This window comes from Carassius carassius, chromosome 36 (assembly GCF_963082965.1).
Source record: "Carassius carassius chromosome 36, fCarCar2.1, whole genome shotgun sequence".
In the NCBI taxonomy this organism is placed as follows: Eukaryota; Metazoa; Chordata; class Actinopteri; order Cypriniformes; family Cyprinidae; genus Carassius; species Carassius carassius.
Genome location: NC_081790.1, coordinates 19,418,968 through 19,432,938, shown reverse-complemented (window position 1 = coordinate 19,432,938; position 13,971 = coordinate 19,418,968). Strand labels below are relative to the sequence as shown.

The 13,971-nt window shown below is 38.0% G+C and overlaps 1 protein-coding gene across 1 annotated transcript; it reads left to right on the top strand.

Annotated features, from left to right (window-relative positions):
- Positions 1-1,998: 1,998 nt before the first annotated feature.
- LOC132116761 (olfactory receptor 8G17-like) lies at positions 1,999-3,145 on the top strand. Its single transcript, XM_059525632.1, has one exon. It carries the CDS (start codon positions 2,207-2,209, stop codon positions 3,143-3,145), a length of 939 nt encoding a protein of 312 aa, XP_059381615.1. The 5' UTR covers positions 1,999-2,206.
- Positions 3,146-13,971: the final 10,826 nt, after the last annotated feature.

The following is a 13,971-nucleotide window of genomic DNA, read 5'->3' as shown; positions in this document are numbered from 1 at the left end:
TGTTATCGGACTCCAGCTGTTTCCCATCAGGAAGACTATAAAGGTTGTACACACACACACACACACACACACATACATAGGCCCCGTCCCAAATGGCACCTAGGTCCTTGCAGTTTTTCTCTGAGTCTGCACTTTTTTGACATAATGTCACTGTGACTGTCGGGTAGAATTATTCTGCAAAGCTCGCCCCAGTGCTGGCTCTGCAGAAGTGTGGATTGAGGGTGCAAATCTGTAAGAGTGCAAGTGCAGATGAAGTGTTTGGGACAGGGACGTACACTGCTGATTATTGTTAGCCTGTAACATTTTCTTGTACCCATGTTTACCCGCGTTTACTTGCTTTGCCTTGCCTTCGTGGTTTTGATCTTGATCTATATTATGTTTAGCTCCAAAATAACTTTGAATCATCAGTCCTGTTTGAAATAACTAACTTCTGTGTTTCTATGTTGCTTCTTCTCACACAATGAGTCAGAATTTTTTTAAAAATTAAATTCTAGACTGTGATAGACGCTTAACGCATGACATTTTCAGAGGAACTTCAGATCAATATATATCATATTCAGAGTATGTTGTTCAAGTTTATTTTGTACATGTTTTTGCAGTAGCATGCCATTATGTGCTGATGATCATGGCCTTTGACAGATATGTGGCTATATGTAATTCTCTGCGATACACAGCTATAATGACCAATAAAATGGTGGTTAAACTATCAGCATCAGCCTGGTGGTTGTCAGTCTTCATGGTTTCAATTCTGTTAGGTCTCAATATACGCCTTTCTCGTTGCAAATCCAAAATTTTCTCTGTGACAATGCCTCACTTTTTAAACTGTCCTGTGAAAATGTGGTTGTTAATTATATCTTTATCTATATTATGTTTAGATCCAAAATCACTTTGTATCACCAGTCCTGTTTGAAATAACTTGCTTTAGTGGTTCCATGTTGCTTTTTCTCACACAATGAGACAGAAAAAATTATTTTATAAAGTTCTACACTGTGATACAGGCTATGTCATTTAGCGTTGCATTGTAAATGTACATCATTGTTAAGAAAATACCCCAAATGGCATGTTATTCAGCTGTAGTGACATGTGATGAATTTGTCCATATAAGAGATTTCCTGGAATGTCATATGTGAAACAGACATTACAATTACGAATCTCACTTGTGAAAGAGAAAGTACAAGAGTGTTTAATCACATAAATCTGGGTAAATAAAAGAAAAATATTTTGTAAATTGAGTAGTTTTTCAGCAAACTTATTTCTTATTTACTCTTACTTTAATTATATTATTTTTCAGTATTTTTACTTGTACACAAGTATATTATTACTTAAGTAGCAATACTTTTACTTAACTACAATTTTTTGTTACTCTTTTCACCAGTGGCATGAACACTCATTAGGGAACGTCTCCGGTTACTTTCATACCCTTGGTTCCCTGAGAGTGTGACTGAGAAATTGCAAAGGTTTCCATGTTCATTGCTTGATCATTACTGCAGCATTTCAGTCTTAGATTCTGAAGCAATTGTCACTTTCGCAGCATTTTACACTGCCCACCAACTTATCAGTATTTGCATGTGATTTGCATAGGTTAGTGACAATTGGCCAGTTTATTTAACTGGTGTTATCCTACATGGTTTCAGGATTTTAGAAAAGGGGAGGGATTCCCATCATGACATTTGTAATGTCTCGATCCCACTCTCAGGTAACCGAGGTTATGACCATAACCAGAGATGTTTTCCCCTCTGGGATGATTGCAGCATCAAAGAAACAGGACTGAACCACAAAATAAAAGCTAAGGGCAAGTAAACAGTTCTTCACTGAACAGCTATCAACCTGACTGTCATCTATCTTGGTAAAAACAGCCTGTTAAGTATGTGTTGGTTTATTAGATAAGCAAAAGGTCTGTATTTTTGTTACTACTTTTTATTTTTGATATGTAGTGATAAAACAGTTCAGGATTGTGGTGTGTTGCACTATGGAAACATTCAGTTGACAAGATTTGCATTAATGAACCATATATACAGATTATACTGACAGAATCATGCAACTGAAGGTGAAATGTCATTAAAATATTTATACTTTCAAGTAATCATAAATATCTGAAACATGTTGTATGTATTTTTCTCATAGTGGAATGCAGTAGTACCAGATGACATGTTATCAATGACAATGTCTGTTTGTTACTCTATACAAACAATTTTGCAGGGCAGCAATGGACAACCTGACTTTCACAAACAGCATTCTCCTCGTTGAGGGACTAACAGTTACACCTCAATCTTCCTATCCTGTTTTCATCCTGCTTCTGTTGGTTTATGTCTTTATTATGGTTTCCAACATTGGACTCATAATTCTGATCTCAACAGAGAAGAATCTACATCATCCTATGCACTTTCTGTTTTGTAACTTGCCACTGAATGATATAATGGGAACCACTGTCATTTTGCCACGCTTAATGCATGACATTTTCAGAGAAACTTCAGAGCGATATATATCATATCCAGAGTGTGTTGTTCAAGCTTATTTTGTACATGTTTTTGCAGTAGCATGCCATTATGTGCTTATGATCATGGCCTTTGACAGATATGTGGCTATATGTAATCCACTGCGATACACAGCTATAATGACTAATAAAATGGTGGTTAAACTATCAGCATCAGCCTGGGGGTTGTCAGTATTCATGGTTTCAATTCTGTTAGGTCTTACTATACGCCTCTCTCGCTGCAGATCCAAAATTGAAAACCCTTTCTGTGACAATGCCTCACTTTTTAAACTGTCCTGTGAAAATGTGGTTGTTAATAATATCTTTGGAATTGTTTATACTGTGATTGTTTTTACCTTTTCACTTGGGTCTGTATTTATAACATATGGCAAGATTGCTACTGTATGCATTACCAGCAAAAACAAATCACTGAACAGTAAAGCCATTAAAACCTGTGGCACTCACATAGCTGTTTATATAATCATGTTTGTTTCTTGTGCTAGTTTTATTTTTCTTCATCGTTTTCCTGAATACTCTGAAAACAGGAAACTAGCTAGTATAATGTTCCATATTGTACCACCAGGACTAAATCCTTTAGTATATGGTTTACAAACCAAAGAAATAAGACAGAAATTTGTAAATATTTGGTGTAGAAAAAAATTGAATTCCTAATTTAATATATATATATATATATATATATATATATATATATATACACTTTAAACATACCAACTGTATTATATTTTTGTAAATAATACAGATCTCTGGAAAAAAAGAAGTTCTCAATATTGGATGCATGTATTTTATCTATGTTATTCTTTTCTTTGATTGTCAGTGAAAATGTTGGAAAAACAGTAGCACTTTATCTTACACCAATTGTAGTATTTATATAATTTATGTTATTAAGTTTGATTTAAATAACAAATTAGTACTTGTATAAGAGGTTCATTTTAACTGATTATATAAATATAACCACAAGACCATATCTATCTTGACTAATCATTTTTATTTAGCTTTTGTCATGTTAAGTCTGTCAATTCCCCTTCAGAATATTTATAAAGTGGTAGTTTCTTATAATATTTGTGTCACTTCTAGGGTATGTTAATTAATATTCTATTAGAATGATGAAATAGCTTTGCTGCACTAATTAATCTACTGATAGATTTTTAAATGGAATTAATTAATTTTTGTTTTATAGACTTTTAGACTTTTATATTAAATATTTTCGATACATATTACCAGCAAGGTACCAGTTGTAAATACCATAGGAAAAGGTAAACTTTTCTTTGTCTCCAACTTGAAATATGATTAAAAATAGCAAGTACCATCTTTACTACACTGTGAAAAAAAATGAATCATGGGTCTTGTAATTTTCATCAAAGAAATTAAGGTGATAATTAAAAATAATGTGTGGATTTCATTAAAGAAATTGTGATTCAGTGTTGTATTGAAAATAATGAGGACTTTCTACTAATAAAACCAAGAGATTTCCTCATTTTTTAAGGAGAATTGGAGAACTGATTAAACTAAAATAATTAAGGAAAGAAGGCTGCCTATTTATTTCAAGAGAATTAGCTCAATTTGGCAGTTTTATTTTAGAGGTGACTGTTAGCTCCAAGCATGCTTTGCATATGGCTGGAAATGGAGAGTACATTTTTTAATTAAATGCTACTTTATGTTTTTGAGTGAAGGGAAGCATCTATTAATGTTTAATGTGCAGTTACGTTTGACATTTGTAAGAGTTTCTGGTACATTGAAGTTTCCATTGCACAGTGCAATCGTTACCACTGTGCAGAAGAGTAGAGCTTATGGTTATGAATACTACTCCTCTAAGGCATTAAGCCTTGTTTAATGAGCAGTAGCTTCGCTAGTGCTAGTGCAGTACTTTCCAACATTTCTTAAGTAGTTTTCTACTACACATTTCCCTAATTATATTAAATTCATTGTGTCATAGATTAATTAATATAGGATATTTCACAAAATCAAGCCTGAAAAACTACTCAAAAATATTATGTGTAATATTGTTACCTTATTTTTTTTAAGTAAATAGCTCATTAGAATTCTTTACAGTGTATACAAATATTATAATCCTTTTAATAGCTTTTGAGCAATATTTATTGAACAGTAAAACAATAAAGCAAATGTAGCAAATATGATTTAATCATTGAAATGTTGACTAATTAACTGTATTAAAATAGAAATAGAAATAGAAAATATACTTAGAAAATTTTACTTCAGAATTACACAGATTGTGAGTGAACAAGGTTTTGCTCAAACACCTCTTCTGATTTTTGTAAAATCACTGATGCATGGAACGGTGCGTCTTTATTTTGATATAACAGGGATGCTTTTTAGCCCTTGCTTACAGCTACTTATGTAATATGTTCTTTAATTGGAGAAAATTGCTGGCCTGTATCAGTTGTATCATCATCACCTGGTTTAGAAGTGTTGGCTGGAGGAGGGGCTATATTCATCCTACCTAAAGTGGGTGAGGACGAGGATGTTTCGATAGAATATGGAACCCTAGGTTTCTTTGACAGTGGCCTTCATCTCATCTGCAATTTTTGGTCTCTTGTTTCTCATTTTCTCTATGGGGTTCAGGTCTGGTGAGTTTGCTGGCTACTCAAGCAAACAACACTGTGGTCATTTAACCAACTTTTGGTGCTTTTGGCAGTGTGGGCAGGTGCCAAATCCTGCTGGAAAATGAAATCAGCATCTTCAAAAAGCTGGTCAGCAGAAGGAAGCATGAAGTGCTCCAAAATGTATAGGTAAATGGGTGCAGTGACTTCGGTTATCAAAAAACACAATGGACTAACACCAGCAGATGACATTGCACCCCAAATCATAACAGACGGTATAAACTTAACACTGGACTTGGGCTATGAACTTCTCCACCCTTCCTCCAGACTCTAGTACCTTGGTTTCCAAATGGAATACAAAATTTGCTCTCATCTGAAAAGAGGATTTTGGACCACTGGGCAACAATCCTATGGAATGATATTGCGGACATTATTCAAAAGGCATTGCAAATTGTATTTGCAATTGCGTTTTCAATTTGTGGACGCATAAAATGTGACATAATCCAAACGCAAATGCAAATCGCACATTACCGTTTTCATTTTCGATTAAGTGAGCGCACAGTGTCTGCCAAATTTAAAATTGAAATGCAAAGTCCGTTTGCAATTGTGTTTTCCATATCTTACGAGCTATGAGCCTGTCAAATTTAAATAGCAATATTAATTACCACATTTGCCTTTTCACTCTCTCTGCACTGTGCATGTAAACTGCCAAAACTCAAATGGAATCGCAATACCTTTTGCATTTGAATTTCCAACGTCTACATGGAAACCTGTCAATCAAGTGACAGGGGTGGGGCCATTTTATTGGGCGTGTTTGCATTGGGAAGTGACGATCGTACTAAAATGTACCATGTTTTTACTAGGGTAAATATGAGTTAACGATAGTGTTTATAATTAAGCCACAGTAGCCACAAATGTACAGTTGTCTGAGACGTTATGAAATGTTCTTTAATATCATGAACCATAAAATGTAGTCAGTGTTCTGCTATTGTTTATTTTCATAATAGGTAAACACAGGCCATAAGTTAAGACGGTCACAGATCTGGTGCCGATTCAGTATAGCTTGGTAGCTCAGTGGTTAGTGACTGTCATTTCTAATTGCATACCATTTTTTAGCGCGTGTTCGAAACCCGGGCCAACACAGACGTTCTTTATTTTTTTGTTTATCCTACAATATCATTCAATACAATCCAGTTCTTCTTCTCCTTAGCCCAGGTAAGACGCCTCTGACATTTTCTGTGGTTCAGGAATGGCTTAACAAGAGGAATATGACAACTGTAGCCAAATTCCTTGACAAGTCTGTGTGTGGTGGCCTTTGATGCCTTGACCCCAACCTCAGTCCTTTCCTTGTGAAGTTCACTCAAACTCTTGAATCGGTATTGCTTGACAATCCTCATAAGGCTGCGGTTCTCTCTGTTGGTAGTGCATCTTTTTCTTCCACACTTTTTCCTTCCACTTAATTTTCCGTTAACATGCTTGCAGTGCTGTAATGTAATGAAGTAAAAATTTCATGGATGACGTCCATTCATCCCCTATGTGTTTCCTTCCCTCAGCCCAGGGAAGGAAACGTTTCCAGCTGTGCTGATCGTCTTGGTCGTATGCCCAGAAGTACCGTCTGAGTTCTTAGATCTTCCGCTCAGTCTGGCCGTTAGTCTGCGGATGGTACCAAGAAGATAAGTTGACCCTCACTCCTAGGAGATGGAAAATGGCTTCCCATATACTGGATATGAATTGTCGGATACAATATCTTTTGGTAGACCAAAGTTGCTGAAGATATGATTGAAGAAATGTTCTGCAGTTTCTAGGGCAGTTGGTAGTTCTGGTAGGGGAATTAATTTGCAGGGTTCTGAGAATCTATCCACATCAACTAAGATGCAGGTCAGTAACAAAGTCAATTCCCAGATGGGACCAGGGCCTTTCGAGGAACAGGTAGGGGTACCAATTTGCCTGCCGTGACCTGACATGGAGTGGAAGACATTGCACAGACTGAACAACTGCAGACATATCTAATGACATCCCAAGACATACCGGGACACCAGTACCGAGCTTGGAGAAGGGAGAGGGTCCGTTGGCTGCCTGGATGTCCAGAGCCTGGTATACTGTGAACTGAGCCCAGAAAGGATTGCCGCTGGGACCAGGGAACATAAATCCTCTCTTCTGGGCCTCTCAGCGGAGCAGGTTCATGTTGGGTAGCAGCTCTAATGTCCTCGTCCGTGCTCCACATGATGGGGCTGACAATCTTGCCTGTAGGGAGTATAGGTTCAGGGTCCAAAGGAGTGTCCAGGGAATCCTGAACGGGAAAGAGCATAAGCCTTGCAGTTGAAATTAAATCTGGTGAAGAACAGGGCCCAAAGAGCTTCCCGGGGATCCAATCTAATGGCTTCATGGAGATATTGTAGATTTTTATGATCAGTGATTACCGTAAAGGGGTGGTTAGCTCCATCCAGCGAATGTCTCCATTCTTCTAGAGCAAGCTTGATCGCTAACAGCTCCCTGTTCCCAATGTCGTAATTCTGATCCGCTGGGGTTAGTTTCCTAGAATAGTAAGCAAAAGGCTGGAGGTGTGGCGGCTCACCGAACTGCTGAGATAGCACGGCTCCAACGCCGGTGGTGGAAGCGTCCACTTCTACCACAAACAGTGACTTTGGATCTGGGTGATGAAGGATGTGAGCCATGCTAAAGGAGTTCTTTAGATCTTCAAATACTTGGTGGGCAGTGGAAGTCCAGGACAGGGACTTGGGCTTACCTCCAAGGAGAGAAGTTAATGGTGCAGTATGCAGACTGAAGTCTTGGATAAAGCGTTGATAGAAGTAAGCAAATCCTAAGAACTTCTGGAGTTCCTTCACAGATTGTGGAATAGGCCATTCCTTAATGGCGGATACCTTCCCCTGGTCAATCTGGATACATTCAGGGCTGATGTTGTACCCGAGGAACTGTACCATGGAGCGATGGACCTCACACTTCTCCAGCTTCAGGAAGAGATGGCGTTGTCTGAGCTTCTGGAGGACCGGCGTCACATGGTGGTGATGTTCAGCCAAGTTTCGGGAATAGGTCAGGATGTCATCGATGTAAACTATGACTGACTTGTGGAGGAATTCCCAGAACACCTCATTCATGAAACCTTAGAAGACTGAGGAGGCGTTGGCAAGTCCATATGGAATAACGCAGTACTCATAGTGACCAGAAGGGGTGATGAAGGCTGACTTCCATTCATCCCCTTTGCAGATTCAAACAAGGTTATAAGCACTCCGCAGGTCCAGCTTGGAAAAGATGCGGGCCCCACAGAGTTCCTCAAGGGTGCTGGGACAAGGGAAAGTGGATATGGCAGCTTGACTGTCTGCGAATTCAGGACTCTATCATCAATGCAAGGACTCAAGCCCCCGTCCTTCTTGCCAATGAAGATGAAGCTGGAAGCAACCGGTTGAGCTGGATGGTTGGATGAATCCTCACTCCGGGATAGACAGTGGATATACCTGACCCTTAGGGAAATTAGCATCAGGCAATAGGTCGATGGCACAGTCCCATGGCCTGTGAGGTGGTAAGTGGGTGGCTGCCTGTTTGCTGAACACATCCTGAAATGCCTGATTTCCGGAGGGTGTAATGTGAGCCAGGAGTGTCCCAGGATGATATCGACCGTTGGTCCCTCCAGTACCAAGAAGACCATCTCCTCTTCATGAAAGAGGCCAATCTTGAGAGTTAACAGGGGGTGCCTGAAACTTAACCCGCCTACGTCCTAACAGCTTTCCTTGGATAGTTTTGACTCGGAGCTCCTGGGCATGCTGACAGAGCGGCAACTGGAGACAGCTTAGGAGATGTTGTGAGATGAAGCTGCCCGAGGAGCCCCGAGTCCACCAGGGCTGAAACAGAAACAGTGCATTCTGGGGTGACTAGTTGGACTGGCATGGTGGTAAGCTTGGGAATTACAGGGTTCTGTTGGATAGTACTCAATGAATATGGTTATTATGTAGTTCACAGGAGATCATCATGAGGATATCTGAGGACATAGCAAAGACAGGTTAGTAGAAAGAGGTCGGGCACCAGTTCAATGGATAGTGAACATTAGACCGGACACCGGAGTACTAAGTTTGAGGTGTCTTTATCCTGGTGAGTGATAACTGGGTGCAGGTGCAGGTGATCAGTACTTGGGTGATTGGGATCATGCTTGTTATAGTGTACTTTATTCAGTTTCTGTATCTAAAAAGTTATACTAGATATACCTAAAAAGTAAAAAAAAAATATATTATTATTAAAATTATATTATTTGTATCTTTACTCTATTGTATTTATTTGTGCTGTTTCTTGTAGTTGGATAGAAAATTCTTCGTCTTTTTTTATTAGAAAGTATTGTTTTTCCATAAACATAGCACATACCAAACTATACCAAAACCGTGACTCTAAAACCGTGAAACAAACCGAACCATGAAAAAGTTGAACTGTGCCACCCCTACTCTCTGCACAAATGCTTAGATATACAGTCGTGGCCAAAAGTTTTGAGAATTACATAAATATTGGAAATTGTAAAGGTTGCTGCTTAAGTTTTTATAATAGCAATTTGTATATACTCCAGAATGTTATGAAGAGTGATCAGATGAATTGCATAGTCCTTCTTTGCCATGAAAATTAACTTAATCCCAAAAAAACCTTTCAACCGCATTTCATTGCTGTTATTAAAGGACCTGCTGAGATCATTTCAGTAATCGTCTTGTTAACTCAGGTGAGAATGTTGACGAGCACAAGGCTGGAGATCATTATGTCAGGCTGATTGGGTTAGAATGGCAGACTTGACATGTTAAAAGGAGGGTGATGCTTGAAATCATTGTTAACCATGGTGACCTGCAAAGAAACGCGTGCAGCCATCATTGCGTTGCATAAAAATGGCTTCACAGGCAAGGATATTGTGGCTACTAAGATTGCACCTAAATCAACAATTTATAGGATCATCAAGAACTTCAAGGAAAGAGGTTCAATTCTTGTAAAGAAGGCTTCAGGGCGTCCAAGAAAGTCCAGCAAGCGCCAGGATCGTCTCCTAAAGAGGATTCAGCTGCGGGATCGGAGTGCCACCAGTGCAGAACTTGCTCAGGAATGGCAGCAGGTAGGTGTGAGCGCATCTGCACGCACAGTGAGGCGAAGACTTTTGGAAGATGGCCTGGTGTCAAGAAGGGCAGCAAAGAAGCCACTTCTCTCCAAAAAAAAAACATCAGGGACAGATTGATCTTCTGCAGAAAGCATAGTGAATGGACTGCTGAGGACTGGGGCAAAGTCATATTCTCCGATGAAGCCCCTTTCCGATTGTTTGGGGCATCTGGAAAAAGGCTTGTACAGAGAAGAAAAGGTGAGCGCTACCATCAGTCCTGTCTCATGCCAACAGTAAAGCATCCTGACACCATTCATGTGTGGGGTTGCTTCTCATCCAAGGGAGAGGGCTCACTCACAATTCTGCCCAAAAACTCAGCCATGAATAAAGAATGGTACCAAAACACCCTCCAACAGCAACTTCTTCCAACAATCCAACAACAGTTTGGTGAAGAACAATGCATTTTCCAGCACGATGGAGCACCGTGCCATAAGGCAAAAGTGATAACTAAGTGGCTCGGGGACCAGAATGTTGAAATTTTTGGTCCATGGCCTGGAAACTCCCCAGATCTTAATCCCATTGAGAACTTGTGGTCAATCCTCGAGAGGCGGGTGGACAAACAAAAACCCACTAATTCTGACAAACTCCAAGAAGTTATTATGAAAGAATGGGTTGCTATCAGTCAGGATTTGGCCCAGAAGTTGATTGAGAGCATACCCAGTCGAATTGCAGAGGTCCTGAAAAAGAAGGGCCAACACTGCAAATACTGACTCTTTGCATAAATGTCATGTAATTGTCGATAAAAGTCTTTGAAACGTATGAAGTGCTTGTAATTATATTTCAGTACATCACAGAAACAACTGAAACAAAGATCTAAAAGCAGTTTAGCAGCAAACTTTTTGAAAACTAATATTTATGTATTTCTCAAAACTTTTGGCCACAACTTTACACCTAACAGTGCACTTTTAAATGTTTAAAATAACATTGTAATATGCTTTAAGTGTTCTGTATCTACAGATTTTATTTTAAGCAAGTCACGATGATTTGAAAAGGATAACTTGATCAAACGTGATCAACTCTATTAATTAATAATTAATAATGAAACAATAAGAATTACAACTTTTCAATTAAAAACAAAACTGAACTATTTTAATGGCGAAAGAGAAAAGATATAAGGGCTCCAGTCTGACTTGGGCTGAGGAAACAGGTTAGCTGTCGGCCAAGGGCTGCTATAGGGCTTAGGTTTGAGGCCGTACAGGGCTCTTCCTGATTTCTGTGATTGGAAACGAATTATATGAATCAGGGGTTGTTTTATACTTAAATGACACAATTCCTAAGTTGTAATGTGTGGTGTAATTTATTTATTTATTCAATTATTTATTCATTTGTTTACTTATTTATTTTAATTAGAATTATTATTATTTATTTTTTTATGGATTCCCCCAATCTCCCGCATGGCCCATTTCTGTATACGAAAGCATATTATTTATTCATTTTAAATGGATTATTATTTTAACACATTTTAATTAATACAAATTAATGATAAAAAGTGATACATTTCTTAATTTGTGGACATAATTTTCGGCATGTCATGGGCTCTGTACATAGGACTAGAATGTGTTAAAAATAGGCCAGATAACGAATAAATATGTGTGACCTGCTGAAATAAATAAGCAAATTATTAAATGTACATTTCAAGCCTGTAAAAGGATACAACTAATACATGACAAAATCAAAGATTTGTTTTATCTGATAATTAATGCAAAAGAAATTGTAAAAATGTACATGGTCTGCTTAGACAATTATTTATGCAACAGATCTTTCACAAAACAGATATTAATAAAATAACAAAGTTAATGCAAGCACCAATCTTTTAATTAATGCCAACCTACCATAATTACATTGTTAAATTGTACAGTTAGTTATAAATTATGTTATCAAATAATAAAACATACATGCAGAAATCCAGAGGTGGGTAGTAACGAGTTACATTTACTTCGTTACATTTACTTGAGTAATTATTTGGGGTAACTAATACTTTTCGGAGTATATTTAAAGATGGGTACTTTATACTCTTACTTGAGTAAATTTTGGGGGGAAAATCTGTACTTTTACTCCGTTACTGTGGGCGACGCTCCTCTCGTTACTTTATCTTAATGCAATAAATGTTATAAATGCTTCAGTTTATTCCAAACGCGCCGTCTACTTTTCTCTGGGCAATGAGCGATGCTCAATCGCGAATGATTCATTCTTTTGAGTCAATTCTGTTCAAAGGCTTGATCAAACCAATTGGCAAACGAGTGAATTGGTTCCTGAATCAGTTTGAATGAGTCGTTCAGTTCCCTGCCGCACGCGCTGAGCATCTGAAGCGGTTCACTCGGAGTTGTAACGTTTAACATCAGCAGCGTTGAAAACGTGGCTGGAACTGCACTGAATTGAAAGCAAATCTGCAAAGGATATTATTTGCTAGCGATGGAGATCCTTATTAGATGAACACCGTCTAACCGTCTAGATGTGCTGTCTACTGTTTAACAGGTAATAACTTGGGCTACATTCGATTACAGTACATGATACCACTGTGACATTACTTTGTTGTACGTGTGTGGCTTATAAAAGAGGGCAGTCAAGTTGAATGCAGCTTCCAAAAGACAAAAATAGCCGATTAAGATTTTATTAATTTTAATATCTGTGAATCTGTGATTGCTTGCTGGCGCTGAGCCAGAGATAGATGTGTTTTTACAGCACTGCGCATTATAACCAATCACACATGATTCTGTTGAGCTTATTAAAGCATTGGCCAATCAGAGGCGTTCAGATGAGTCATCGCTAAAATGCCGGTGCTTCCTTCACTCGCTCACTGACTGAATACCTCTTTCTGGTGAATTATCTCGTCAGAAACAACAAAGTGCAGATGTGTGTACGAATCTGTAAATAAGATATTGATTTCACAGTGTTAACAGTTTCAGTGATTTTAATGGGAGTTTCTGAGAGTGATTGAAATCTAGACTGTCAGTGAAAATGATCTTTAACAATGTAAATGTTATTTGCTCTCTTTCTGAACAATGAAAGATTAGCAATATGTATATCACATTAACTTTTAATGTTAATTTCACATTTAATATAAAGTCAGTCATATTAAAAATATGTTATGGCATGACACCTATATCTGTTACTTAAGTAAACAGACAGGGTTTTATAATAAATTACATAAATTGGAGTAAAGGCTGATGAAATATATACATTTATACACACACACATACATTACATACATTTTATCTATATATCTAAATAAAAATAGGCTCAGTATATATGACCCAAAGTAACTAACTACTTGAGTAGATTTTTTATCCGATACTCTTTTACTCTTACTCAAGTAACTATTCAAGACTAGTACTTTTACTTTTACTTGAGTAAATATTCCTAGAAGTACTTTTACTTTTACTTGAGTACAGTTTTTGGGTACTCTACCCACCTCTGCAGAAATCTCTGAGCATCTCGAATTTATCGTTTGACAGTCGCAAACATTATAATCTTATAAATAGCAGTCAGAAAACAGAATCAACTCACTGAAAATGTACCGTATTGCAGATTTGAGTGGTTTGTGTTTAAACGAAGAGATCCCCATTGAATGACTAAGCACCGCTTCTTAATTTGAAAAACAATCATTTAACCAAGTTTCGTATGTAATGCCAACTTCTAGGCAACATGTAACCCGTGTTTTTCCATCCTTGTACCCGTGAAAGTGCACTGGAACAGCAGTCAAACCTGTGACTTCCCACCCTTGAACTCATACTAAATCGATGAACTACCAGTTCCGAGCTCTGACATCACATACCCCGTGAAAC